This window comes from Gadus macrocephalus, chromosome 15 (genome assembly GCF_031168955.1).
Source record: "Gadus macrocephalus chromosome 15, ASM3116895v1".
Classification (NCBI taxonomy): Eukaryota; Metazoa; Chordata; class Actinopteri; order Gadiformes; family Gadidae; genus Gadus; species Gadus macrocephalus.
In genome coordinates this window covers 12934961-12962921 of record NC_082396.1, presented here as the reverse complement: position 1 = coordinate 12962921, position 27961 = coordinate 12934961, and the positions used below count along the sequence as shown (strand labels likewise).

Below are 27961 nucleotides of genomic sequence, written 5' to 3'. Positions count from 1 at the left end.
CCTTTCCATTGGTCGCAGACTCCAGAAGCCACGCCTCGAATCCTCTCTGCTCAAACTTTTACTCGAGAGCAGAAAGAGACATTTACGGGACTGGAAAATTCGTTGTTTTAGTCATAAATTGAAAGTATGCCTTTGGAATAATTGCGAGGTGTTTTTTTGGAGTGGACATGGCGTAAAGCTCTGTGTTGTTTCTCGTTAACTTCATAGTTGAGGTAAGTGAGGACAGCAACTCATAGTGATGCTTCTTTTTATATTAATTACTCTTTTTTTAATGATAGGCTACTTATCATTAGCATTAGCTCTTATTTCATAAGCATATTCCTATTACATAGTCAGTTGTTTTCTTGTGTCCTAAAATGTATATAGTTTGATGATAACAGATCAGTTTGGATAACTTACTTGCTGTTAAAAAGTATATAAATTATCGGATTGTTTAAGTTCATGTTTTTAATTCCAGCACACATAGACACGAAGGTGCACGTATTTGTCGTCATGCTGAAAAAATATATGAAATGGCTAATAGTTGTCCCTTCAGTGGTCCGCTGAATGATCCACAGGGAACACAAGGAGTCAGTCATATCAACACTTGCCCTCTGTATTCCGACTTTACCGACAGGATGTCGACGACCAAAAGAGTCGAAATATTTGAGTCAGAGGAAAGTGAAGGACAAGTGAGCAGACTGGAAAAGAGAAAAGGGGGATAACGGTGCATCCAGAGAGAAAGAGAGAGAGAGACTTCATGGTTGTAGTTTCCGTCAGCGCTCCCCGTTCACCACATCACTTCATCATTACTCTGGAATGATGGAGGTGGGGCGGAGCGGAATGCGCGATAAGCGATGCCGAGTAGGCCTTAGATTTTCCCTCAAATCTGGGCATTCAACCGCTGTCACACATACGACGACGCACGGAGTTTGTCCGATTTACTGAGCATCTAAGCGATTATGGGAGCTTTTAAGAGGCCCCCACTGTTGGAAATTTAGAGATAAGCAGCGATAACTACCAACAGGAAGTCCCTGGTGCTTGTGGTGAACGAGTGTGAAAAGAGAGGTTATCACAACACTTACTGGAATGGTCTTATCCAATATGAAAAATAAATTCCTGATTTAGGTCTGAATACAGAGAAAACTAAAGAAGAGACGTGACACGTCTGTTGAGTGGAGACCATCGAAGTACCATTTCAGAATATTATGCCAATATGTAATTTCCAGCACCATGTCATACTCAAGTAATTTCCTTGCTGACGACAGTATGGTGTTTAGTTTCAGATTGCTGTCTTCTGGAGACATCCAGTAAGCGGGTCACAGACGGAAGCGCTTGCCCTCTTTGCAATAAATCCATGCCTATGATAAAAGAGAATAAATAGTTTTCCCCTTTTCCTCTTGACCTACATGCCCATGTGTCTACGGATCTTATTTCATCTCTCTCCCTTGACTTTCTATCACTCTATTGTTCCTTCTCTATATTTTGTTTGTATTCCAGCCCTATTTCTGTCCTTCCCACACATTTCTTTGTGTTGGTCTGTCAACTTGAGGTCTCATTGTTACACGGTTTATATCGCAGTGGCTGTGAGACTCATTAAATCTCTGTCTCTCTCTGTCTCTCTCTCTCTCTCTCTCTCTCTCTCTCTCTCTCTCTCTCTCTCTCTCTCTCTCTCTCTCTCTCTCTCTCTCTCTCTCTCTCTCTCTCTCTCTCTCTCTCTTCTCTCTCTGTCTCTCTCTCTCTCTCTGACATACACACACAAACTCTCCTTTCTCTCTCACACACACACGCACACACACACACACTCTTGTTTCTCTCACACACACTTTCTCTGTTCTCTCTTTCTCACACACTCACACACTCTAACATGTTACAGTGATGTAGGTGCTGGTCGGACACTGCCCAACCGCTATCCACCCATGCTAGCTCATCCACCCACTCCCAGAAATACCTCAGGTACTGACTTTGTGGGCTAGCTGTAAAACAACAGCCTGAATGCTGACCTGCCTGTCGGTCTGCCACTGCAAATAATCACCTTTCCACTATACCCACAACAATGTGAATAGTGTTTATTATTCAGGAGTATCTCTCATTTGACGCAGAAGGCCAATGCCACCTCTCCTCATCCCAATGGCAGTTCAGTAAAAGCTGCTGGGATGGGGTGCTTTGGCCAACCAGCGCCACCACTCCCGGGCATCTTCTCAGAATAAGAATTTTGTCTGATTTTGTTTCTCTCTCTTTCACACTCTCTCTCTCTCTCTCTCTCTCTCTCACACTCTCTTTCTCACTCTCACTCTCTCTCACCTTTCTGTCTCTCTCTCTTTCACACTCTCACTCTCTCCTTTCTGTCTCTCTCTCTTTCGCACTCTCACTCTCTCGCTCTCTCTCTCTCTCTCTCTCTCTCTCTCTCTCTCTCTCTCTCTCTCTCTCTCTCTCTCTCTCTCTCTCTCTCTCTCCTTTTTGTCTCTCTCTCAAACACACTCTCTCTTTCATTCTCTCTTTCTCTCGCTCTCTCTCTCCCCTTCTCTTTCTCTCTCTCTCTCTGTGAGACAGGAGTGGCTCAAAATGGCAGAGGGTGAGGAGGCCATGAGCCAGGAGGACTGGAAGGAAAAGTGTTTGGTCCTGGAGGCGTTGCTCATGAAGTTCCGGGTGCAGATCATCAAAATAAGAGAACTCACTGGAGACAAGGTTGGTCCATCCCTGTAAATATCCACCCCTCACCCCACAAACACTCGGAAGACACATTTGAAGTCAGAGGTCTGCATTCATACCAGCAGGGGGTCTCTTAACAATGGCAGACAGGAGAATGTCAGTTAAGGGTAAGAGGTCACCTAGTTATCTAGAACCCCTTTCACACATGCAGTCTTGTCTGGTCATTCAATGTTCAGGAACAATTCCTGAACATTGAATGGGAGCAGGGGTCGATATCCAGGGACATCTGCACCGGCAATTTGCCTGCTGAAGACCTAGTTATATATTTTCAGATGACCTGTACAGGTATCTAGTTAATGAAAGCAGTAACATTGCCGGGAGAGCCACGTAAAGGGTTACGTCCGTCTGACGTGAGGCGCTTTGATGTGGAGCGAGCAAAACCAATAACAAGACTCCGTTTTTGCTCACTTTCAAGTGGTGCGAGCAAAACCAGTCGCAAGACTCCGTTTAGGACATCATAAGCAAATGCATTTCTGGTGATTCAAGGCTAATATTTGTACAGCTTATTTTGTTTGCAAACAAGTTATATTTTTCCAGAATGCCTAGAAAGCGGACAGAGCCTACATAAGGGAGCTCCTCTCAGTCCGCGCTCTCTGCAGTACATAAGCGTTTGATTACCGTCCTCTGCTGGACCGTCTCTTGGCCCGTCTATTCTGGCATTGCTATGCCATGTGTGAAAGGGCACGAGACAGAAAGGTTCCAGAACATACCTGCATGTCTGAATAGTAAAAACCAATAGCAAGGCCTTCAATTTATCCCATTCATTCACCAAGGACTATTGCAAAGATGCTTAAGTAACACCACTGCTCAACAGACATTGGGTAAGTGTCAAGTCACAAAATGTTCACGAAAGTGTAGATGTGTGTAAGTAAGTGTGTGTGTGTGTGTGTGTGTGTGTGTGTGTGTGTGTGTGTGTGTGTGTGTGTGTGTGTGTGTGTGTGTGTGTGTGTGTGTGTGTGTGTGTGTGTGTGTGTTCGCTAATAAATGTATATGCTTTCATGGGCCTGCATGTGAATGACTGAACGATTATATAGTCATTCTACACACATTACAGTTAACGGCCGCTTTAAGAAGATGCATTTGAGAAATATTAAAATATTAATATATTAATATATCTTGTTTTAAAATCACACACACCCTACAGAACACACACACATATATTCTTCCAACTTATAGTACAGAGACCTGTCCAGTGTGCCTAGTCCGTCTTTGCAGGCCCCAGAGTCGGGCCCGGCCCCCATTCCCGTCCGGTGCCCTAGTTCTGTGGTCTCTCTCCGGGGACCCTGATTAGAAAGGCAATGTAAACAGCCCGCTGACCACAGGGCTGCAGTCAGTGTGCACTGCACCATGAGATCAGCCCAACTCTAGTCAATTACAGGGCAGGAGTTACCCAGCTGGATGGCCCTACAAACTCCCAGGCTGAAAACGTGGAGAACTGCCTGCCCTTTTTGTGTGGGTGGCATATACCTTATTACTGGTAACATTTTATAATATTGCTCGTAAAAAATTATTGCTACCCTATCTTTGATTTCGGTATAATCCTGCTTTATCATACTTGTGTTTCCCATACTTGTGTTAAATGTCAGACTTCTGTATTTGTGCTCAGAACAGAACTCTGACCTCATGCAAGATGACCTTTCAATACTATGATCTCATCATGCTAGCATTGTTGTTTCTGTGTTCAGTGACTCCCACTGCTGTTCTAGATGGATGGATGTTAAAATACCCCACAAGCAGCTTGATTCTTTATCAGAAATTCAGAGTTGTTTCTGGAAACATATCAAGGTAGTTCTTCACTATGTATGGAGGGTGGCATGGATGGATACCCATGTGTCCATTAAGGTCCAAGGTTCATCACTGTGACCAAGGAGAAAGTATGAAGAGAAGCTTCAATTAAAAGCTGAGAGGCCCAGGGAGAGGAAATTAATACTTTAGTAAACAACACACATTTATCACAGGAAGTGAGCTAGTGACTCGAGGCCAGTCAACTAAGACCATCCATGGAAAGAAAAGAAAAAGGAATTAGGACTTTTCAACCAGTGCCAACACTAACTTGCATAAGCATTTTCCATGTGAAGCATAAACTGCTGAGTGAACGAAAACATTTTGATTAAAAGTTAATTGAAAGCACTCACTCTGATAGAAGTGTAAAAAAAGTATAGATTAGTTAAAATACCTATTTAAAACACCCCCCCCACACACACACACACACACACACACACACACACACACACACACACACACACACACACACACACACACACACACACACAATGCTCGCCTTACATTTTGTCTGTTCTGAGACACCGATTTGGATTGATGATGGTTGTTTGTTCTATATCTGTATGGCAGTTTTTATCTGAAACAATTGGAGAGTATGTATTACGAATATGTAGTGTGTATTAGAGGGCTTAAAGGCACCCAGTGCAACTTTCGAGGCTTAAAAATAAACATTCAATTTCTAGTCTTTTTTACACGTAGTAAGTTTCAATAACTCCATACCATTACATACCGACATTTAAGCAGCAAAGATGAGACGTCGTTGTGTGGTGAGAACTGATACAAAATCGATAACAACAACAATGCCGCCATTTTCTTAATTTTTTGTAACCTACAATAAATAAAGCAGGCTTCCAGTCAATGGAAAAATGGCTTCTCCCCACCGGCGATTGTTGTTGTTTACAATTTTCTATCAGTTCTCACCACACAACGACGTCTCATCTTTGCTCCTTGAATGTCAATATGTAATGGTATGGAGTTATTGAAACTTACTACGTGTAAAAAAGACTAGAAATTGAATGTTTATTTTTCATTGAATGTTTACATAAAGTTGCACTGGGTGCCTTTAATACTGAACAAGAAAAAGTACGCATTTAACTTTTAGATCTTAGGGATTAAATCTTAGGGAAGTTCTCATGTGTTTTAATTCAACGTTATACTGATTCCAAAGTCCCTATGTGGTAATTCAATAAAGATATACCACGTATACAATTTAGCTGAGAGTTTTTGCACTCAGTTATACTTCAGCTATACCACTGGACTGGCCCAGCAGCTACAGAGAGAGGCTTTGTGAGCTGGCTATTGATGGAGGGATGAGGAGAGAGGGAAAGAGAGGAGAAAAAAAGAGAGAGAGGGTGAGGTGAGAGGAAAAGTGCGTAGAAAGGGACACAGAAAAAGTAAGAGAAAGAGAGTGACAGCAAGAGAGAGGCAGAGAAGAAGAGAGAGTGAAAGAGAGAGAGAGAGAGAGAGAGAGAGAACGGAGGAAGAGAGAGGGAGGGATGGAGTAAGGCAGGAGACCAGCCACAGTGAGCCAGTTGTGGAATTTGAGGAATGGAAGTCTGACTGGAGTTGTGATCTGAAAGTAGGTCCGCCACGCTGATCAAGTCATGCTTGTGGCTCCGAGACCATAGGGTGTGTGTGAGTGTAGGTGTACGTGTGTGCGTGTGTGTGTGTGTGTGTGTGTGTGTGTGTGTGTGTGTGTGTGTGTGTGTGTGTGTGTGTGTGTGTGTGTGTGTGTGTGTGTGTGTGTGTGTGTGTCTAAAGGTAGCTACAGGGATCAGATATGGCAAGGTTTGTATAATGTAGTTAGAAGAATCAGGCAGTGTGCAATATACCAAACCAGATTTCATGCCGATTTAACAGCCGTTTTAAGAGAACAATGTCTTTAAGCTGAAAATGGGGTGCTACTTGCGTTGGTACACACTAAAAAAAAACAGTGTTAATTAACAAATCAATTCAATTTCACAAATAAATAAGGACAAAAAGTATCAGTCAAGCTCCTTTATCTTGTTTATGGAAATGACATCATGATGGCCATGAACTACTCTGACACAGCAGGAAGTATAACTTGCTGAAGTGTGTGTGTGTGTGTGTGTGTGTGTGTGTGTGTGTGTGTGTGTGTGTGTGTGTGTGTGTGTGTGTGTGTGTGTGTGTGTGTGTGTGTGTGTGTGTGTGTGTGTGTGTGTGTGTGTGTGTGTGGGGGGGGGGGGGGGGGGGGGGTAGAGGCCTCATTGATCACAAGCTGCTATTCCAGCTGAGTCACACAGTACTGGGGCTGACTAAAGCCCGCCTGCCGCCTGTATAAACATGGATAACGGTGAATAGAAAGAGATAAAAACATGTGTGTGGGCACAGGATGCCCAACACTCACTATCCCACATCATCATTCCCTGCTGGCTTGCTCTGTGAGTCTGGTTGGCTGTGTGTGTGCGTGTGTCTGTAGGGGGACGACGTATGTGTGTGTGTGGGTTGATATGTTTTCCAGCTGTAGCCAGAAGAGAAGCAGCGCTCTGTAATTAGTGTTCTATTCTCTGCCAGGCTCTATATCTGAGACATGCGGTCCGTCGCACGCAGTTCATCTTAAAGCCTGAAGAGGCCTCGCTGGAAGCGGACGGAGCACACAGCTTGCCCAGTGTGTGTGTGTGTGTGTGTGTGGTGTGTTTGTATGTCTTTTCCATCTCTTATTCTTGTTAAACAACCTTCGATCCAATGAGGAAAAGTAAGACCTGAGTGTGTGTGTGTGTGTGTGTGTGTGTGTGTGTGTGTGTGTGTGTGTGTGTGTGTGTGTGTGTGTGTGTGTGTGTGTGTGTGTGTGTGTGTGTGTGTGTGTGTGTGTGTGTGTGTGTGTGTTGGTGGGGGGGGGAGGTGGGTGGGTCAGAGTGTATGTGTACATGTTTTGATGCCAGTCCTTACTAGGTCGCTTCTATAAAGCAGAGTGGATGAAACCAGTTTGAGCAGGTTTGCCGTTGCCCCCTTTTAAAAAATATGAGGCAATACTATGAGCCTGTGCGGCCCATAATGATGCTTCTATTTATACAAAGCAAAGCAGGCAGCAGGGAGGAGAAACACTCAAATAAGTATGCTATACTAGGAGAGACGGTAACTCATACAAGCTGTGAAAGATTAGTTTGTTTTGTTTTACCTAATTGCTAAAAGAGAGGAAGATTATATTGTTAGATTACCCTCACAATTAAACATATCATGGAAAACATGACTCTTATTATGAAAGAATTGGATTGATTCAACAGAATAAATGCACACCATTGACAATGAAACAACAAATAAAAATGAAAAAATAAATGAAAATGAAGGATTGAGAGTAAAAGCTCTGTCAGAGTAAAAAGCTCTGTCAGTGGAAACAGTGAGTGGCTATGGCAGGGTGCGGTTTTCCCACTGCTTTTGGACTGGGCGGAGCTCGTTTCAACTGGTCTGTGGAACCCCAGCCAGGAGCCCCTGATCCCTGGGTCCACCTCACTCACAGGAACCCTTTACCTTTTCTGTTGAACGGCCCAACGGCTCGAAAATGAGGACCGTTAATATTTGGAAATAAGTCTGTTTGTGTGTTTGTGTGTGTGCGTGTGTCTGTGTGTCTGCGCGCACATGAATACTGTTTTGTGTTTGAAAATGATGTAACACAGTAATGTCAAACACTGTTTATTCAGCACTATTTTAGTTGCTGTGGTTATTAGGCTACTTGTGAGGTGGACACCCACTTGGCAAAAAGTAGTGCCGAAAGTAGTGAAAAATAATCGGTGTTGTTACTGGCCCTTGTTTTGCATAAGGGACTATTTGGAAGACAATGGAAATCGCAGGTAACTATTTCAATGAGTGTATTCCCCTCACATTAACAAGAGCTAGGCTACTGTAACTCTTCAACTCAATGGAAGACGCTAACGTAAAACAAATGCTAACCCAGTGATCCCCCTTTCTAGACGCACAATGATAGATTTGGAGTTTCTTTTGGAATTTAGAGTTATCTCTGCGTATCCCTTTAAGCAGACTTTGCTGTGAATACCATTTCTGACGCAGCTCAGGAATGTATTTATCTACGTGTGAGTGTGTGTGTGTGTGTGTGTGTGTGTGTGTGTGTGTGTGTGTGTGTGTGTGTGTGTGTGTAGGTGTGCGTGCATGTGCGTCTGTGTGTGCACGTGCGTGTGATTTTAGCTACAGCACAGTATCATGTGTTTTATGTAGCCTTTGACACATTTCTAACAGTTTTTCCCATGCCCCTCTCTAGTCTGGCCTCACACAAAGGCGTGGCTGTACCTTTTTGATGTAAACCCACACATCACAGAGCTGTGAAACATTCCTCCATCACACTTAAACCTTCAGCTCAATGCCACTGTGTTGGCCAATCAGTGTGTGCATTGTTTTTACATCACTGCCTTTTTCAATATAATTGAGCGGCTTTCCTTTTTTGCACAAATTCTTGTGTGTTTGGATTGGCTTGATGTTGTTTGCATTTGCCTCAGGTTTTTTCAGTTTGTAGCCAAGAATAAGTTGTTGTTGATTTATGAACTCTCTTCTGGAGTATATCTTTAATCTATTGGCTCTGCCGAGGCATGCTGCAGTCCATAATCACAAGAGAGCTGAGGGGTTCTGTCTGGTCCAGGTATGTCAAGTTAAGGACAGCAGGATGATGAACTGTTGATGTTATAACCATGGGATGTGTGTGATTTTCCACTTTGTAGATTCAGCAGCTGGAGATGCAGGTCATCGATGCTGAGAAGCGAGCCTTCAATGCCCAGCAGCAGGTATACAAAGGAAGCATGTGTGTGTGTGTGTGTGTGTGTGTGTGTGTGTGTGTGTGTGTGTGTGTGTGTGTGTGTGTGTGTGTGTGTGTGTGTGTGTGTGTGTGTGTGTGTGTGTGTGTGTGTGTGTGTGTCTGTGTGTGTGTGTGTGTGCATGTTTGTGTGTGCATGAGTTTCAGAGAGAATTTGACGTTATGGCTTTCTACAATTTCCTGTCAAAGCATTGCTTTGACAGGAAATCAATGCATGGGTAAACAAATGGACTATTTGATGAAAGAGCCCCCAAATGAATTAAGTAAATCCTGAAGAATAACAAGTCAAGTTTATTTAACGAATCAACCAGCGAAGGTGCATATGTGTCTGTGTATTCACATGCCTTGTATTCACCCCCCTCTCTCTCTCCCGCTCTGTGTTGAAGATGCAGTGGGTGGGGGAGAAGCTGCAGGCGCCGGACGGCCAGGCGGGGGGCTCTGAGGTGCGTCTGCTCGGCCGTTGCCAGGAGCTGCAGGCCCTGCTGCAGGAGAAGGGCGAGGCCGTGGTCCTGCTGGAGCAGCAGCTGGAGGAGCAGGTATGGGGCCTGAAGACCTGTTGTGAAGGGCCCCCGAGAGAGCCATGCTGACACCGGATTGGCTGTGGAATTGAGGCCCGATCCCTTATTTTTACCTTTTCGACTTTTTCGATTGCCCCTCGTAACTCCGTTACGAGGGGCAAGTAGCCTCGTAGTTACAAGCCACAGAGTTACAAGGGGGAGTTGTTGAACTCTTCCTCTGTGAAATGGGAGAGCCCTTCAAGACCTTGCTACATCAGCAGTAGTCGTTGATGGGCGTTTACGTAAACACATGACAAGTTTGGTGCCGGACATTTAGAACCTCACAATGCTCTCTTCAGCTCTGTCAGCTCTGGTGATTTCTGTAAGGTGGGCTGTAGGCATAATTTGTGGTTGTCTTGTCAGCAACAGATTATCAAATATTTGAAGTTAGCGAGTAAAGAAAGCGATTCAGTATTCAGCATTTTTTGCTGTCAACAGAAACAAATCCGGCTTCAGGACTCCAAAACGGTGGAGGAAAAGGCGGCCAAGATCAAGGAATGGGTGATGCTGAAGCTATCTGATGTAAATATACCATTTACAATGTTATTATGATGATTTGGTGGAAGCCTTGCTCCATAGCTTGCAATACTGTAGTTACAATAGTCTGGTATGTACATTTCCTTGCATGGATTGTCTAAGTCGGAATCAAATCCATCATCATCAATAAACAGGGTCAATGGCTTTGCATGTTGAGGTGCAGTTTAAAGAGGCCTGTGTCTTTGACTCTGTGTGCAGTTTGAGATGGAGAACGCTGCATTGAGAGAGAGTAACAGACAGCAGGAAGCTCAGATCCAGGAGCTACAGAAACAAGTGCTGGGTAAGGAGGATTATTATATACGAAATCCTCATTTCATATTGAACTTTCACAATAAAAGTCTCAAGGACGCATGGTCAACTGGTCAAAATAAATTACGCTCTTAATTACCTTAATCTAAATTAGGTGATGGATACAACCCAATAGACAATGTTTTTGCCAAAGTATATTTGTTTGCTTTTGTTACGTTGTGTGCGTGGGTGGATATGGAGAAAGACTATTGCTGTCAGATAATGAGGCTTACCATAAGGAAGCACTTATTGATGCAATACTCAACAAATTACAAATCAGAACACAGCCCATGTGGACTTGCTTTGCACCCATTGTGCCGTCATTGACCAATCAAACTTGAGTATTCAAAAAAGCCATGTAATAAAAATCACTAAAACATTGACGAATTTTGCCCGGTCCATAAACAGAGAAATCCGATCGTTGAGTTATTCATCCAAAATAGGTTTTATCATATTACTTGTGGAAAACACATGGAAATAATTGCCATAAACTTTCCAGTTGGAGGACTGAACTGTGTGTGTCTGTGTGTTTACTGTTGGGCTTCCCTCTGGTCCAGCCCTGGAACAGAAACGTGGGCTATCAGCGGGGGTGGGGCCCCGGCCAGGGGAGGCCCAGCGCCTCAGCAGCCTGACCTTCGGCTGCTTCCAGGTGCGGGGGAAGAGCCCTCAGGTCCTGACCGGACCAGAACCGTCCCAGAGAACCGTCAGCGCTCAGCCCCTGAGAGAGGCCAAGTGGGGGGGAGGCAACAGCGGTGAGAACTATAGCGCAACATCGCTCATTATAACGCTCCGACACAACAATGGTACTAAGAAAGTATCACACAGGGGTCCTAGCCACAGGGATCACACGTCCCCCCTCCTTCCAAGAAATGAAAATGCCTTTATTAGTGTTTGTTCCTGATTGTTTTCTTTGCCAGCGAGGAGCCACAACAACAACAACACCGCCCTCTCAGAGATGGACGGAGAGGAGACCGGCGACGAGACCGGCGAGGAGGCCCCCGGGGTGGACTCTGGCCCCGCTCCTGACGGCCAGCCGGGCGGAGCTAGCGACGGGGCCGGGCCACGCCCAGGCGTGGGCGCGGCCCCCGGCGCGCTGCAGCTCAGCCGCCCCGGCAGCGAGTACTACCTGACGGCCTCCGACGACAGCAGCTCCCTGTTCGACGAAGACATGCAGCGCGTGGAGCGGCCGCGCTTCAGCCTGCACGAGGCGCCGTGCGGCGGGGGGCCGGCGGCGGGGGACAGGGAGGACGGCGCCCGCACGGCGCCCTCCAAGCCGGACGACCTCACCTCCGAGGAGCTCAACCAGCGCTTCCAGTCCCAGCGGCTGGACTCGTCCTTCTCCTCCTCGCCCGCTGATCCTCTGAGCGGCGCCACACCGGCCCCTACCCCCAAGCGCCCTAACCCGCCCCGGGACCCCCGGGACACCCCCGCCTCCCCCAAACAGCCCCGGCTGCGCACCCCGGCGCAGGGCTTCGGGGTGCTGAGCGTGGCCCAGGCCAAGAAGCACCTGAGCCAGCCGCCCGTCTACAGCGAGAGCGCCCACGGGCGCACGCGCAACGCGCTCAGCCTGCTGCGCCCGCCGCGGCCCCAGGAGACCGACCTCGACGGGGACCAGGAGCCGAGGCGGGAGGTCGTCATGGAGACGGGCCCGCAGGAGGTCCCAGGCTCTCCGGCAGCGCCAGCGCCCCAAAGCCCGGGCGACACACGGAGCAAGGAGGCGGGGGAGAGTCTGGAGCCGCACAGCGCGGCACCAGGCAGCAAACCCCCGACCCCCCCGCTGCACAGGTTCCCATCATGGGTAGGAAGCACACTGTTTGACCTCTGGAGGTCAAGTTTTATTAAGTATAACTTATTGAAATGTTTGTGGTGAGACACAGCTAGCGTATTCGAATATATACACATTCAAATGAGATAAGGTATGTGAAAGTGAATCAATAATTGCACAAATCCCATTTTAGACCATAACAGCAAGTGTATAGCCCAAACCAAGTAAGTCTTTAGTAGTGCTGAGAAGAAGTGCTCTCTAGATTATACAGCATCCAGATGGCTGGCTGATAGGTTGTTATCCATAGGTTGCGACGGCTATACCTGACTAATAATGTCCACGGGCATCGGGCAGGGAAGAAGATATGGACTATCAGTCCTCCAGAATAATGCATTAATTTAAATACAGCTAACTTGTTATGCAGTTAAAATGTGTGTGTTTACTTCCTACAGGAGAGTCGTATCTATGCCGTGGCCAAGTCAGGAATCAGACTTTCAGAGACGTCCTGTACAGACCCTGCTGGCAAAGGCAAGTTGGAGGGGAATGGGAATCTATTGCTTAGTTATTAAGTGTGGTCTATTGGCTGTGTGGCACGTACCTCTGAGGTGGCTGAAGTGTTGTTTTACATTTCAGACCCTTCCCTGCAGTCCTCATATCCTGCCTTTGTGTTCTACACCTCCCTCATCTATAACAACATGACCACACCTGTTTACACCACGCTGAAGGGGGTAGGCATTGCAGACACAAAATAACGATGGACAAAAAGTTCATCGTTAACGACAAAAAGTCGTTGTTTTCTTCGGGAAAAGATACTTGAATATCAGCTTTTTAAGCTCTGTCTTGATTTTCTGATGTTATATTGTGATCAAGATCACAAAGAACCAGCAGTAGTAAAAAATAAAACTGTATCTTGGATGATGTTGTTATTTTCATTGAAATTAAGCATTGTGTGTGTGTGTGTGTGTGTGTGTGTGTGTGTGTGTGTGTGTGTGTGTGTGACTGCAGAAGGCCACCCTGCTGAGCGGCAGTGCGTTCTGCGAGGAGGAGTCCAGCTCGGAGGAGGAGTCCAGCTCCGGGGAGGAGGAGGGGTCTCTCTGCAGCTCGCGGACCTCAGGGTCCAGCTCCCGCAAGGACAGCAGCCCCGGGAGCCCGCGCTCCCTGAAGAGAGGTACAACAACACACACACACACACACACACACACACACACACACACACACACACACACACACACACACACACACACACACACACACACACACACACACACACACACACACACACACACACAAGCCTTATTGGTGTGTGTGTATTTATAGACCCATACACGAATGCCTTAAATTGCCGTAATACATTTTCTGGTAAAGGTGGCAGATTCTGATGCTCACGCAGGGAAATGTTACAATTCAAATTTCCAGAAATAACGTATTACCTTGGAGTCTATTTGCAGTTTAATATATATATATATTAACCCCACGCACGTGTTTACCGTGTATGCGTAAAATGTGTGTTTTACAATGCAAAGCTTGTGCCGTTAATGTTGCATTGTCCACACATAATGTTATGCCGGAACTTAAGCAGCCATTTTACAACGTCAGCGTATGCAGGGAAAGTGAAGAACGGATTGAATGTGCCTTTGATTACCCGCACAGGCTGCTTGTGTTGAAGGGGTTTATGTGTGCTACAAGTTCTCCTATGAATGAAGCTCAATGGGGCGTGTGTGTGCCATTCGTTGCTGTTTGGAGATTCCTTTTATTTATTAGCGTTTGAGAGTTAAATAAATATGATAAATATACTTATCGATCTTAACTGTCTATACTTAATAAACTAATATATTCAATACATACTAATACTAAATATTTCAAATATTTTTCACATATATTGTTGACAAGAAATTGTTCTTGTGGTTTTTCCTCCAAGCCGTGTCCATGTCCTCCGTGACGTCGGAGAGTGACTACGCCATCCCCCCTGATGCCTACACCACCGACACCGACTGCTCTGAACCCGAACAGAAGCTCCCCAAGACCTGCTCCTCGGCCAGCGACAACGGGAAGACCGTAAGGACAGAGTGATGGCTGTCCTCGGGATCATTCAGAAGGATCACATTTGTGATCAGGGTGGTCTCCTGGTTAAGAGAACACAAGTTAGATCGCTTAGAATTTTGTTAGATGACAAAATAGTGAAGAATAAATAGCTTCAAGGCTTAAGGCATTCATTATTTTATCACTTTTATCACCTTTTCAGAGTCATGCTATGTTCTCGCTGTAGTCTGATATCCTCAGGCTGTGCCAAACGTTTTGAAGTTACTGTTAATACAATATTCTGTCATCTTGTGGTGTTCTATTGGTAAACTGCGACGGTTATTCCTTCAGGAGCCCATGGAGAAGTCTGGGTATCTGCTGAAGATGGTGAAGACCTGGAAGAAGACCTGGAAGAGACGCTGGTTTGTCCTTAAAGATGGAGAGCTGCTGTACTATAAGTCGCCGGTGGGTCCAACACAACACACGCTGTTATACTGTTGATCACAACACACAGTGTTATACTGTTGATCACAACACACGCTGTTATACTGTTGATCACAACGCACAGTGTTATACTGTTGATCACAACGCACAGTGTTATACTGTTGATCACAACGCACAGTGTTATACTGTTGATCACAACGCACAGTGTTATACTGTTGATCACAACGCACAGTGTTATACTGTTGATCACAACACACAGTGTTATACTGTTGATCACAACGCACAGTGTTATACTGTTGATCACAACGCACAGTGTTATACTGTTGATCACAACACACAGTGTTATACTGTTGATCACAACGCACAGTGTTATACTGTTGATCACAACACACAGTGTTATACTGTTGATCAGTGGGTCCCACACAACACACAGAGTTGTTCATATTGTTGAATACATCCAACTGGATCCTTTAGGGATTACAAGTTATAAATGACACTTACACCAAGCTTCTTAGATATACATTTCATAATCTTATTAGCAAATGTTTATTTAAGATTGATTTAAAAGGTTTTTTTACCCTCACTTTCACAATAAATATAAAATGTGGTCATTTAAGGTATAAACCATTTAGATGTAATTGTTGCCATATGCTTTCAAACAATTGGTTAATGCAAGGTTTTGTCAGCTCTCCCACTCGGCTTTGAATCTAGTGAATATTTTCTGAAATGCTTCTTAAAAACAACTGTTAAAGTTCTTAATGATGACTTTCCTGTGGGGCGGCAAGGGCTTTAAATGGGTTTAATTCAGGCTAACGGCTCATTCTTGAAACATGTGCAGAATCTTCAAATAACCTCTCAACCAACAACACCTTGTGATTGGTTTCTCCAGAGCGATGTCATCCGTAGACCTCAGGGTCAGATAGAGGTCAACGCTACCAGTAGCATCTCCCGCGGCGATGGGAAGCAAGTGCTACAGGTACACCAGCCCCCTTGCTAAATGTCACCTGTGTGAAGATCTGTACTGTTGGTTGCATGTCTGAGGCCATTGCCTATAATTTACAATGAAAATCGAATCTTATGGTGTGTATTGTTTGTTTATGACTCTATCTCTCTATAGTCTTCTTTACGTTTGAAATAGTACTTATAGCCAACATTTTATGTAATTATATGTTCGGATCTCAGACTATGTGCAAAATTCCTACACAAAATCTTCTTTGCAGACAGTGTTATTATTTATTTATAATTCGCAGAACCTTTTATTTGAAGCGAATAAGAGTGAATATAGATCCATGATACTCAGAAGCAGGTCTGGGGTTGGGTGTCTTGCTCTAATGCCTATGGGTTAGGCTGTGGACGTTGAGGTTCAGGCCCGGTAACCCCTCAAGTACAATGCCCCCAATTACCAAACAACTCAACTAATGAACCCAATCACCTCTCATCCTGTTCTGTGCCTCCACATCCTGGTCCATTAAACCCTCCACCTCTTCCCCACTGCCCTACAGGTGGTGACAGGGAGGCGTGTGTGCTACCTGAAGGCCGACTCGCCCAACCTGCTGGAGGAGTGGCTGAGGGTGCTGCAGAGCGTGCTGAGGCTGAAGGCCGCCAGCCCCCTCTTCACCCAGCCCGACGTCCGGCCCAGCATGAAGGGGCTGCTCCTCAAGGTGACCCCCCCCCCGGGGAGCCCTCCATACCGCTCACACTGGGAACCTGCTTCAGGAGCAGGGTTGATTATACATGGGGGACTCCGTAGTTCAGCTTTAGGCTCTCATGTAAAATGTGTGTTTTTTCTTCCCACTGGAGAGTCGTAGCCATGCTAAGGTTGTATATATTTTGCACCCAAAACCTTACATTATACAGAGAAGTATCGACTGCATTGCAGCTGTGTCAGTATTTCATAGTTTTGGGAAAGGAAGCTTTGGGATCCCATTCTTAGTTGTAGGACATGAGTCCCAACGGGTCGCCGGGGGGTAAACAACAGCTTGTGTGTTGTCTCTGTGGCAGGTGAAGCACGGCTACTCCAAGCGGGTGTGGTGCGCCCTGATCGGTAAAACGCTGTACTACTTCCGCAGTCAAGAGGACAAGGTGGGTTACAAAAGAGTCCATTTTTGTATTCAAACTTCAAAAATGTACTGGTCAAATGTAGTGCTGGAGAGTTGACGCACTGTGTGTGGCCGACAGTTCCCCCTGGGCCAGATCAAGCTGTGGGAGTCTCAGGTGGACGAGGTGGACGCGTCCCGGGACTCGGACGAGAACCTGAAGGCCTGTGGGCAAGGCCTGCAGGCCGCGCCCTTCACCATCGCCGTCCATCCTCAGGAACAAGGGCCCACCTACCTGCTCATCGAGTCCCGGCACGAGAAGGTCAGAGGTCACAATGTATACACAATGTGTGTGTAGGTATTGATTCACAACAAAATATAGAAATATGCTGTTCCATAAAAAAAACACAATGTGCGGAAGGACATTACGCAGTTTAGATTTATTTGTGGGTGATAGCAGAGATGAGACAGGGGCTTTCAAGACCTAACCAAATAACCCCAACGCTGGAGGATGCTGGTGATGTACTGAGGCGGGGGGCTGTGTCTGGGTCTCCAGGAGTCGTGGCTGTACCACCTGTCTGTGGCGGCTGGGGCCCTGCTTGGCAAGGTGGGCACAGAGTTCGAACAGCTGGCCGGCAAGCTGTTCCAACTGGACGGGGACCCGAGTGAGTTCTGACTCGGCCTCTCTCACACATACACACAGACACACCGAGAGACAAACACACACACGCACACAAACAAACATGCACACACACACACACACACACACACACACACACACACACACACACACACACACACACACACACAAAGTGCTTTACCTCACATTGTGCTTAACCTCACACATTGCTTTACCTCACACAGTGCTTTACTTCACACATTGCTTCACCTCACACAGTGTTATACTTCACACTGCACCACTTGTCTTTTGTTGCTCCAGTTTATTAAGCCCCGCCTTAGATCAGACAAGGATACCGAAATGGCAGTGTTAATGGAAAGTTATATACATATAGATATCCATCTATTAAATAATACAGTGTGCTGTACATGAATGTGTGTATCACAAACAAATTGAGTGTGTGTGTGTGTGTGTGTGTGTGTGTGTGTGTGTGTGTGTGTGTGTGTGTGTGTGTGTGTGTGTGTGTGTGTGTGTGTGTGTGTGTGTGTGTGTGTGTGTGCGCGCGTGCGTGTGTGTGTGTGTGTGTGTAGATTCTCCGACCTGGAGGCACCCGGTGTTGTGTTTCAGTAAGGATGCTCTGGTCTCCCCTCTCACCACCCTGCCCTCTCAGGCACTGCAGACGGAGGCTGTCAAACTCTTCAAGGTGTTCCATCTAATCCTCCTCCTACTGTACAACACACTACAATAGGTTCAACTGTGGCGGGGATAGTCTAGCCTAGCTAGTCTAGCTTTGAACCTCCAAGTTCGTGTTTGTGTGTGTGTGTGTGTGTGTGTGTGTGTGTGTGTGTGTGTGTGTGTGTGTGTGTGTGTGTGTGTGTGTGTGTGTGTGTGTGTGTGTGTGTGTGTGTGTGTGTGTGTGTGTGTGTGTGTGTGTGTGTGTGTGTGTTTGTGTCTACATTTCTAAAAATCAATGTCTTTTAACTGGGGTACAGAAACTGGGACCAGAAAGTCTAAGAATGGACGAACAGATCATGATGTGATGAATAGACCATGTTGCCATGGTAATTTGAAAAATCCTCCCTCTTCCTCTTTTGTGTTCCACTGCGCTTAGACCTGCCAACTCTTCATCAACGTTGCCATCGACGCGCCGGCCATCGACTACCACGTGTCTCTGGCCCAGAGTGCCTTGCAGGTGTGCCTGGCCCACCCAGAGCTGCAGAACGAGTTCTTCTGCCAGCTCATCAAGCAGACCCGCAAGAGAGAGCCCCACGGCCAGCCAGGGCCACTGCAGGTACACACCGCCACCACTTGGTGGCAGCAGAGGCACATCATGTTGTTTTGTAGTGAGGGTATTGTGAGATCAGTGTGTTCGGTTTGGGTAAAGGAATGGGTTGAACTGTCAGTGACTGACTTCCTGGATTTGTTTTTTCAAGATGGTGCCAGGAACATATTCATTAACATTTCAAGCCGGCAGGGGGAGCTTATAAGAAAAGTGTGCTCATACCTGCCCTTTGTAGAGCCAGAGTAGTCTGATAGATCAGACTTTAGATTAAAATCTAAAGTTTCCTGGCAGACAAGCTAAAATCTTGATGAATGGAGCGTTTCACATTATTGTGCTTCATATGTGTTTCAACCAATTATTTTGTTTGAGTTGGGGCTCAGTAAGAGCGTTTTTGGCAAACACAAAGTCGCCAAGCAGAAGTAAATGGTAGAAGTAAAAAGTAGTGTCTGCAACACAAAGTAAACAAGGAAGTAGAAAACAACATCATTTCCCATGCTCTGTTAATCTTTTGTTTGTTTGTCTTATTTCTCCTTTTAGTGTTCTGTATTGTATTTATTGTAGGTAGATACGTATGTTATATATATTGGGGACATTTGACAACACATTTTGTGCTGTTCTCTAGGGCTGGCAGTTCCTAGCATTGTGTGTGGGACTGTTCCTACCCCAGCACCCTTTCCTCTGGCTTCTACAGGTACACCTCAAAAGACATGCAGACGCCAGGTGGGTGAACAACAGAGGCATCCCAAACCTTTGTCTGGAAGAGCATTGTTTCAAATAGACTGTAATCTACTCATTTTAATTTAATTATATGTATATTATATATATATATATATATATATATCATATATTATAGTCTAATAAATAAAATAAGCGTGCTGTGTTTTTGGTCAAATGCTCACATTTGCAGTTGTGCCAATTCGTTTGTTCCCAGCCTCCATCGGCAGTTGTTTGATAAATTAATCGGATGTTAAACACAGAAAACCCAAAGGCCCAGTTCTGGTGTATTGCACCTCCAATGTAAGCGCCGCTCTCCGTTCCAGGACGGAGGTGGGTAAGTACGCCATCTACTGCCAGCGCTCTCTGGAGAGGACGCAGCAGAAGGGAGAGCGGCAGGCCCGGCCGCCCCGCATGGAGATCCTGTCCATCCTGCTCAGGAACCCCTACCACCACTCCCTGCCCTTCAGCGTCCCCGTGCACTTCCTCAACAGTGCCTACCAGGTACCGGACCCCCACACACACACACACACACACACACACACACACACACACACACACACACACACACACCCACGCCTCGCACAACATACACACAAACAGCACTGCTTTCCCAGGATCAAACTCAAACGCCAGAGCAAAGAGCTTTGTTCTTACCTTGACATATTTATCTTCTTGAGAAGATTAGTAGTTGTGGACATTCATATGTATTGACTATACGTCCCACTAGCTTAAAACTCGGAACATATTTAACTGTATGCTTTGTTTGTTGGTCTTCGTCACATCATCAATATTACCATTATATCACTATACACTGGTAGCTAACCAGCCCTGGTTTCCTCTGTATGTTCTGAAGACGTGAGCTAACAGACATTGAATATTCTGGTGGATGATTAGCTAACACTCGCAGGAAGTTTAAAAATAGCACACTTTAATAAAGAACCAGATGGAGCGACACGAGAGAATCGTACACTGTGCGACTTCATTAAGTATACACAGTATAATAACTACAACTATAGCTGTCTGCTACAAAAACACTTTTTATGAGGTACCCCTGAGAAACTACACTGTGTTCCAACACCTCCTCATGGTGTGTCAACACAGTGCAGTGATTCACTGGTCAGCCTGGTCCGTCTCCCCAGGTTGTCAGCTGCGACGCCTCCACCACAGTGGAGGAGTTCCAGTGTCGGCTGAACCAGGACTCGGGCGTGAGGAAAACGGCCCAATCTGGGTTCAGTCTGTACACAGACGACCCCACCGGACGGGACCTGGAGCACTGCCTGCAAGGAGGCATCAAGGTTCGAAGCTCTTTCTAATCTGGTCTTAATCATATCCCTGATATGTCTTACTGGCTGCAATTTGTTTCTCCAACCACAATTCAGGTATGTTGGACCAAGCCAGTTGTGGATATTTTAAGAGGTATCACATGCTTGTGATTGTATTCGGTCAAAGACTTGCGTCAGTGAGTGAGTCTGCTTGTCACAGAGTAGAGGAGAATAATAGAATATTCAGTACTGTACAATTTCCTGGCTGCCTTTGTGTCCAGAGACAGGAGGGCTGATCAAAGGGCAACAGTGGTACCAACCAGGGGCGAAGCCAGGAATTCAGGGCCTCATGAAAGGAAACTTGTATGGGCCCCTAGATATTTTAACTTTTTTTTTTTTTTTTTAAGTATATTCAAATATATACATTTCACTTCATGGAAATAAAGATTGCCGTAATCAACCTTGTTACAGATCATTTGCAATCACACCACTGTAATCAGTAGATCGGAAGCTTTGATTCGATATATTGGATGTCTATATGATTACAACCATTCAGGATTGAGGGGAAAAGAGTCTTCTTCCTCATCGAATTTCTGTCGCTCTACATACGTCATCTGGTATAATTGATACGATTGGCTATAAGCTACGTACAGACTCATATGAGAGACATTCGTAGCGCACAATAAACGGCTCCGGGCAATCGTAAACCACGCCTCAAATACGAGAAAATGAATGTGTGGTTCCCAGACCTCTTCTCAATGTAGATTGAGATGAGGTCTGGCGTTAGCCAGGCTAGCCACTGCTACCAGCACAGGGGCAGTTTCAGCACACAGCTAGATGAGGTTGCTCTTAATAGCGCTGCCGTTAAAACCTTGTACTTCTTCTCACAATGAGGACTCCTGTCGCCCCGGGTCTTCTGCAGGTCTGTGACATCATCTCTAAGTGGGAACAGGCCTCCAAGGAGCAGCACACGGGCAAGTCTGAGAACACCAGGACAGTACGCCTCACCTACAAGAACAGGTAGAGAGAGGCTCTCTCTTTCTCTCTTGCTGCCCGCCATCTCTATATCGCTCGCTATCTCACTTGTTATCTCACTCGCTTTCTCTCTCGCTCGCTATCTCACTCTCGCTTTCTCAGTCTCTCATGCTTCAAATCATTTAATTGACATAAGAATGTAAATTGCCATCGCCAAAGCATATGTCAAATAAGATGCAAGTAAGACACGTAAACAACCCTCTCTCAAAGTCACTCTCTCACGACCTCTCCCTCTGTCTCCAGGCTGTACTTCTCTCCGCAGGTGAGAGGGGAGTCGGAGAGGGAGAGGCTGCTGCTGGCCTATCAGACCAACGAGGCCATCCTCGCGGGACACTTTCCTGTCAACAAGGAGTTATCCCTGGAGATGGCTGCCTTACTGGCTCAGGTGGACACAGGACCCAAAAACAGTCCCCATTTATCGGGTTTCAAGGAACACAGTAGACCCGATAGATGGAACGGATAATTTGATATGTCAACTTCGTTTTGAATAAAACTTGTTCTTGGCCCTCTTACCACATAATATTTACGTAATTATGGCATTGCTTCACGTATAAATGTGGGTCATATTAATGCAGAGGGCACCTATTTAATGGTGAATCCATAATTTGGTCCTCATGTGATCCCTACACAGAATGATATAGAATAAACTAGCTGGAAATGCAAACATTTAAAACTATTCTGAGAAAGCTGGTTGGTTTTGTTACCTGGTCAAAACCAGTGTGCATGCAGGGTTTAAGAGTGAAGACTAAGCAGCTTTGAGGACCCCACATCATTCATTGCTCTCTCTGGGTTAAAGGTGGAGTTTGGGGATTTTGAGCGTCCGTTCTCTGCGGCTGGGTCAGCCCAAACCAAGTCAGTCCAGACCCTCAAACAGGTCCTGGAGAGGTTCTACCCAAAGCACTACCGCAAGACCACCTCCGAGGAGCAACTCAGGTGCACACGCGCAGGCACACACACACGCAAGCGCACACACACGGAACTGCACAAAACCACGCAGGCTCACAAACATATGCAGGCGCACAACCATACACATACACACACACACACGCAGGTGCATACACACACAAATGCGCACACACACACAAATGCAAACATGCACACAAACTCTCCCTTACGCACACACACAAACACACACACGCTGGCATTAGTTGAGATAAACTCTCATAATGTCGATTATGATCTAATTACATTTAATACAATTTAATAACAAAGGAACCAAAAAACATGCCCAATTTGTGATCGTCATTGAATCCAAACTAGAAAAGGTTGTGGATCAGCAAAAATCAGACTTCTTTTGTTATTTCAGACAGCTGCTTCAGCGCCTCTCTGTCCGTTGGGCATCTCTCAGGGGTCGAAGTTCACCCGAGTGCGTTAGGATCTACCTGACCGTAGCCAGGAAGTGGCCTTTTTTCGGAGCAAAACTATTTGAGGCAGAGGTAAGCTGTGTGTGTGAGTGTGCTAAGTGTGCTAAGTGTGCTAAGTGTGCTAAGTGTGTGTGTGTGTGTGTGTGTGTGTGTGTGTGTGTGTGTGTGTGTGTGTGTGTGTGTGTGTGTGTGTGTGTGCGCGCGTGTGTACTAATGGCAATACATTGTATTATCTGCGTAGTCATAAGAACTTTAAACTGTACTGTACTGTAAACTGAACTTTAGAAATCATGGCTTCATGAGTAATAAGTCATATCAGTCATTTATATTTCTACAATATAACTAGACATGTCACCTCATGTGTATTTTCTGATATGTTCAAGCCAATGCTGTCATGCAAATGCTAACGTGACTAATTAGCGAGCATGCCGAGTTTCAAGCCCCTGGGCCCCTTTGAAGCAGACTCACAAATGATCAAACTATGGGTCTGATTGTCTTTGTTTGATGGCAAGTTATGGCGCTCCCTGTGTCTGAAGAGGTCCTTCACTCTTTTGGAAGCCTGCTTACGCGCGGTTTCTATACGTGTACCAACTTTGACAGCCCTGAGTTGTTGGCCTTGGGAATGGCTGAAGCCAACCTTCTTTCACCATTGACTGCCATTATACTAAATAGCTCTCTGAGCACCTGCATCAGAGATTATTTGAAATTGACCCTGTGAAATCATTTAACTATCCAAACAAAACTTTTCAAGTAAGGGGGTTGTCCTTGATGTGCAAACCACATTTTAAGCCTCTGGAGTTCTCTGAAGCGGACTTTGGATGGTTGAATAATGATGGCTCATTTGCATAACGATACCGACCATTTATAACATAATCAAAACCAGAAAAAATAGCATGAGGTCGACCAGGAGCAAGGAATATTTGAACCAAATTGTGGTCTGCAAAATCTATCTCACACCTTATGGGTCCCATTGGCAAAAAGATTCAGGATGTCAAATAAGGCCGTAGATACCAAGTTTCCGATTTTTTTATAAATCGGGGCTCGGTACATTACGGTATGGGTTTGACAATTAGTTATAGTGGTCATAGTGGGATATAGTGGGATACAACTTTTTGGAAACGTCTGTACTTTACGCCGTCTACCCACTACCCACTACTTTACGCCGTCAACTGATGGCGGAAGGCGTGGCTGACGGATGGGGGAGTAGTCTTTGCAGAGGCATACGTCAGCCGAGCCCGAGCATACGCGATCTCATTGGATGACGGATCCGTCGCTGCCTGAAAAGTTGAACATTTTTCAACTTTCTTGACGGAGACGACGGATCCAACGGAACAGATGGATCCACAATGCATTGCGTCTTTGCCTCCATTCAAAGTCAATGGGATCCGTCCGTTGACGGTTGCAGTGGGCATGGGGTTAGACCTACATGCTAATTCAATTAGACATTTCCTCAGGTGTTCAGTTTATAAGTCGTTGTTCTTAGCGTTTTTGCCACGACATTCACTTTCCATGTTAAATTGTAATATAATAAATATTCCTAAAATAAAATTATGCAAAATTGTAAAGGTTTTATAGAATAGCGCAATGTATTAGTCACACGATAACAAAAGTGTGGTTTGCTTTTACAACCACACTAATTATATGTCCTTTCCCGTTGTACCTTCTAAGTCCGTCACAGCCTCTCCAGAGCAGGGTGCACGTGTGTGGCTTGCCGTGCATGAGGACGGCATCAGTGTCCTGGAGCACAACTCTATGGTAAGACCCCCATTCCACCAGGAGCCCCAAACAAAGGGGCCCCTGACCATTCCATTGTTCTGGAGAGCAAAGCAGAGAGCTGGATCGCATGAAGGACGTAAAGGACCTAGCTTCAATCATAGATTACACTTTATCCCACTTTATGTAGGTAGGTTGTGTAGGAGTTAATAAAAAAAAAAAGTGTAGGCGACCATCAGCCACGCATCTTAATGTTACGTTTATCTTTCAATATTAATACAATGCTGCTATCTCATCTTTCATTTACAGCTCATTTGAGAAGTATTTTTCTTTTTCTAAACCCCTCATCTCAAAACAAGAAAAGACTGTTTGATAAGCGTGTTTCCCCCGCTGTGCCCGGAGCAGAAGCCGCTGGTGTCCTTACCCTATAAGAACCTGGGGACCTTTGGAGGCTGTAACCAGGACCTCATGCTGGTGGTGGGCCAGAGTGCCGGCCAAAACACCTCCAAAGACAAGCCCACAGAGAAGCATCTCTTTGCCATGCCCACCTCCAAGGTCAGTGAGTGAACAAGAAACAGAATATATAACACAGTTAGTACTATCATTATAATGTCGTTATTGAGACCCTGTAATCCTGAGAGATTTATGGTGAGATGGTTGAGAGGTCCTCTGGGAGCATGAGGGGGTTTAGGTATTTTGCTCAAGGATGGTTACAGGGTGATAGTTTTGAAATAAATTATAAATAAAAAGTTCTACTTTGTGCATAGCTTTTAATGTAAAGTAACCCTAAAGTAAAATATAACAATAAGTACCTTCTAGGAGAAGATCAATTTAAAGAAGTTAAGTGTTTAAGTAGATGTAGTCAATTAGGTGAACATTAAATATCAAAGTAAATATTTTCTTTGGCATGTAAGAAGAAATGATAATTTACACAATATTTAAAAAACGTACATAAATTACAAATAGAGTCTGTTGGTGTGTAATAAAAGTGGTTAACTAAAGCACTGGAATCAAAGTACTGAAGCAGAAACACACACAAACATATGTGCACGCACGCACACACAAACACACACTGAGAGCCATGTTCTCTTTGATTGACAGATCAGGGAGATGACCCTTCTCATCTCCAGCTACGTCAACAGTGCCCATCAGCTGAAGGCCGCTGCCCACCACCTGTCCGCTCCTGCCTTATTGGTCGCTCAGCCTGTCACTCTCAAGAGCAAGGAGCTGAGGAGCAAATCACCGCAGGCCAAGGGCAGAACAAGCAAGGCCCCTACCCTGTTATGAGCAGTGGGGTATAGACATGACACCAAAGCCTCTGGGCCGGACCTCCGTGATGATGAAGGGCCCCAACCTCTTTGTCTAGGGTTTAATTATATTTAAATGTATAACATGAGAAGGCTTTGCGGAGCAATAAAACTAATTGGGTCGGTTAAAAGAATAACTGCTCCATATACCTGTTATTATGGCTTACCATGGTACAACAGTGAAGGACAATGTTTTTTTTTCTTAATAATGCTCTCTTTCTCTTTCTCTCACTCCTTCTTTCTTTCTTTATACCACTCCCCATCTATCTCTATCTTGTTGTTGTTTTTAAAAAAAAAAAAAAGGTTAACTGTTAAGAAACTGTTTCGTTTTTCTTAATACAAACATTCCTTAGCCTGGGAAGCGAACGAATTTGAGAGCTGATGTTTTAATTGCTCTGGCAGTTGGTCATTCCCCCCTCCCATTCACAAAGATTACTTGCACATGTCGGGCCAATCACAACAGTGTATCTAATATGAGGCGGGTTTGAAACAATGACTGTACAGAGCAGTGCCGTTTTTGTAACCTTCCAAGAGGATGGATGTGGAACGAAAAGTGGAACCCGCTAACATGATAGTTAAACCGGTATATTTTCTCTAAACGAAAAAACGTCTGCAGATATATCCAATTGCATCCAGAGGCATTTTCGTCTGCTCCCATTGATGCTCCCCTTAAAATAAGAAAATGAACTGAAACACGCAAAATGGTGGTAATGCTTTGAGACAGGCATCATAAAGTTGTGTGTTGGAAGCAAAGGATTTATTATGAATTTGATGTATCTAATGTACTTAACAGAATGTCATTTAAAAATAAGTGATAAATGACTTAAAAGAGACAAGGAAGAAATGAAACCAGTCATAAGATATAAGGTGAGTCAGCTGTCTGGACCGTAAATCCGTTCAGGTTTCTAGTGGGTGTTTTAGTCAGGACCTCAAATGATTGGTTCCATAGTCATTTCATGTGTAAAATTATCAGATTGCCTCAGAATGGAGGCATTTACTGATAGCTATGTTCAAAGGATGCAGACATTTATGGAGAATTTGTGCAGGTCTCATTACATGTGAGACAGATGACCCCTGTGGGCGATGTGTTGGCTGGGCTTGGGAAGGACTTGCTCAAGGGGAAAGGTGATGGACCTTGTATCCCTGGTTACTCAGTAACTTGCGGTGTTCAAACCTTATTCAGAGGCATAATGTCCACTGCTTGTACAGTTTTTATGAAAGGGCAGTTCTACTAAAGTAATAGGGATGATTTAACAATACTGCACATCAGGAAGGGAAGGAGAGAAGGTGATGAGAATGTTTTTATTCTTCTTATTATTCAATTATTTATTTCGTTTTAAAGGGTGATGTGAGGGACTTTAAATGGTAAAGGTTTGAAAGATAAAGGGGTTTTCTTGTACTCGAAGGGATTTGGTTTTCTTGCTCTTTCCTGGCCGGTAAATGCTACATGAAGGAATTTAGAGGACCTAACAAACTATGACATCGCAGGAGCATACATCTAAACCCTCAAAGTTGGTTTAGAAAGAACTTAATGTTGTTTTGCCATGTGCATTGAACTATTTCCATCGTCATTTTCCCTCCAAAGAAATTGTATTTTGCCTGAACTATTTATTCTATCAAATGCAATATGTTGGTACGTATTTTGACATTTGAATAAATATCTGTGCCAAACGTGTTTACTTTGTTGACTGTATCCTCTGTATTTCACAAGCGGCACCACACCCTTTCTTTTACAGACGCACGTAAAAAAAACTATGCAGCGG

General features: G+C 45.0%; 1 protein-coding gene across 3 annotated transcripts; it reads left to right on the top strand.

The window, feature by feature from the left end:
* The first annotated feature begins 20 nt into the window (after positions 1–20).
* On the top strand, positions 21–27961 carry plekhh2 (pleckstrin homology domain containing, family H (with MyTH4 domain) member 2). 3 transcript variants are annotated; one of them, XM_060073029.1, is made up of 31 exons: positions 21–212; positions 1856–1935; positions 2533–2667; positions 9162–9224; positions 9640–9789; positions 10249–10332; positions 10546–10627; positions 11193–11387; positions 11553–12433; positions 12853–12928; positions 13034–13128; positions 13406–13568; positions 14319–14455; positions 14771–14884; positions 15753–15839; positions 16366–16524; positions 16865–16945; positions 17042–17221; positions 17456–17564; positions 18109–18221; positions 18630–18809; positions 19423–19520; positions 19841–20018; positions 20657–20812; positions 21702–21799; positions 22058–22199; positions 22611–22747; positions 23121–23250; positions 24847–24933; positions 25297–25446; positions 25993–27960. In XM_060073029.1, the coding sequence occupies exons 3-31, from the start codon at positions 2545–2547 to the stop codon at positions 26176–26178; spliced, it is 4434 nt and encodes a 1477-aa protein (XP_059929012.1). In that variant the 5' UTR covers positions 21–212; positions 1856–1935; positions 2533–2544; the 3' UTR covers positions 26179–27960. The 3 variants fall into 3 exon arrangements, with proteins under 3 accessions (XP_059929012.1, XP_059929013.1, XP_059929011.1); XM_060073030.1 differs by lacking the exon at positions 1856–1935 and having other exon boundaries at positions 2529–2667; positions 25993–27961; XM_060073028.1 differs by lacking the exon at positions 1856–1935 and having other exon boundaries at positions 25993–27959.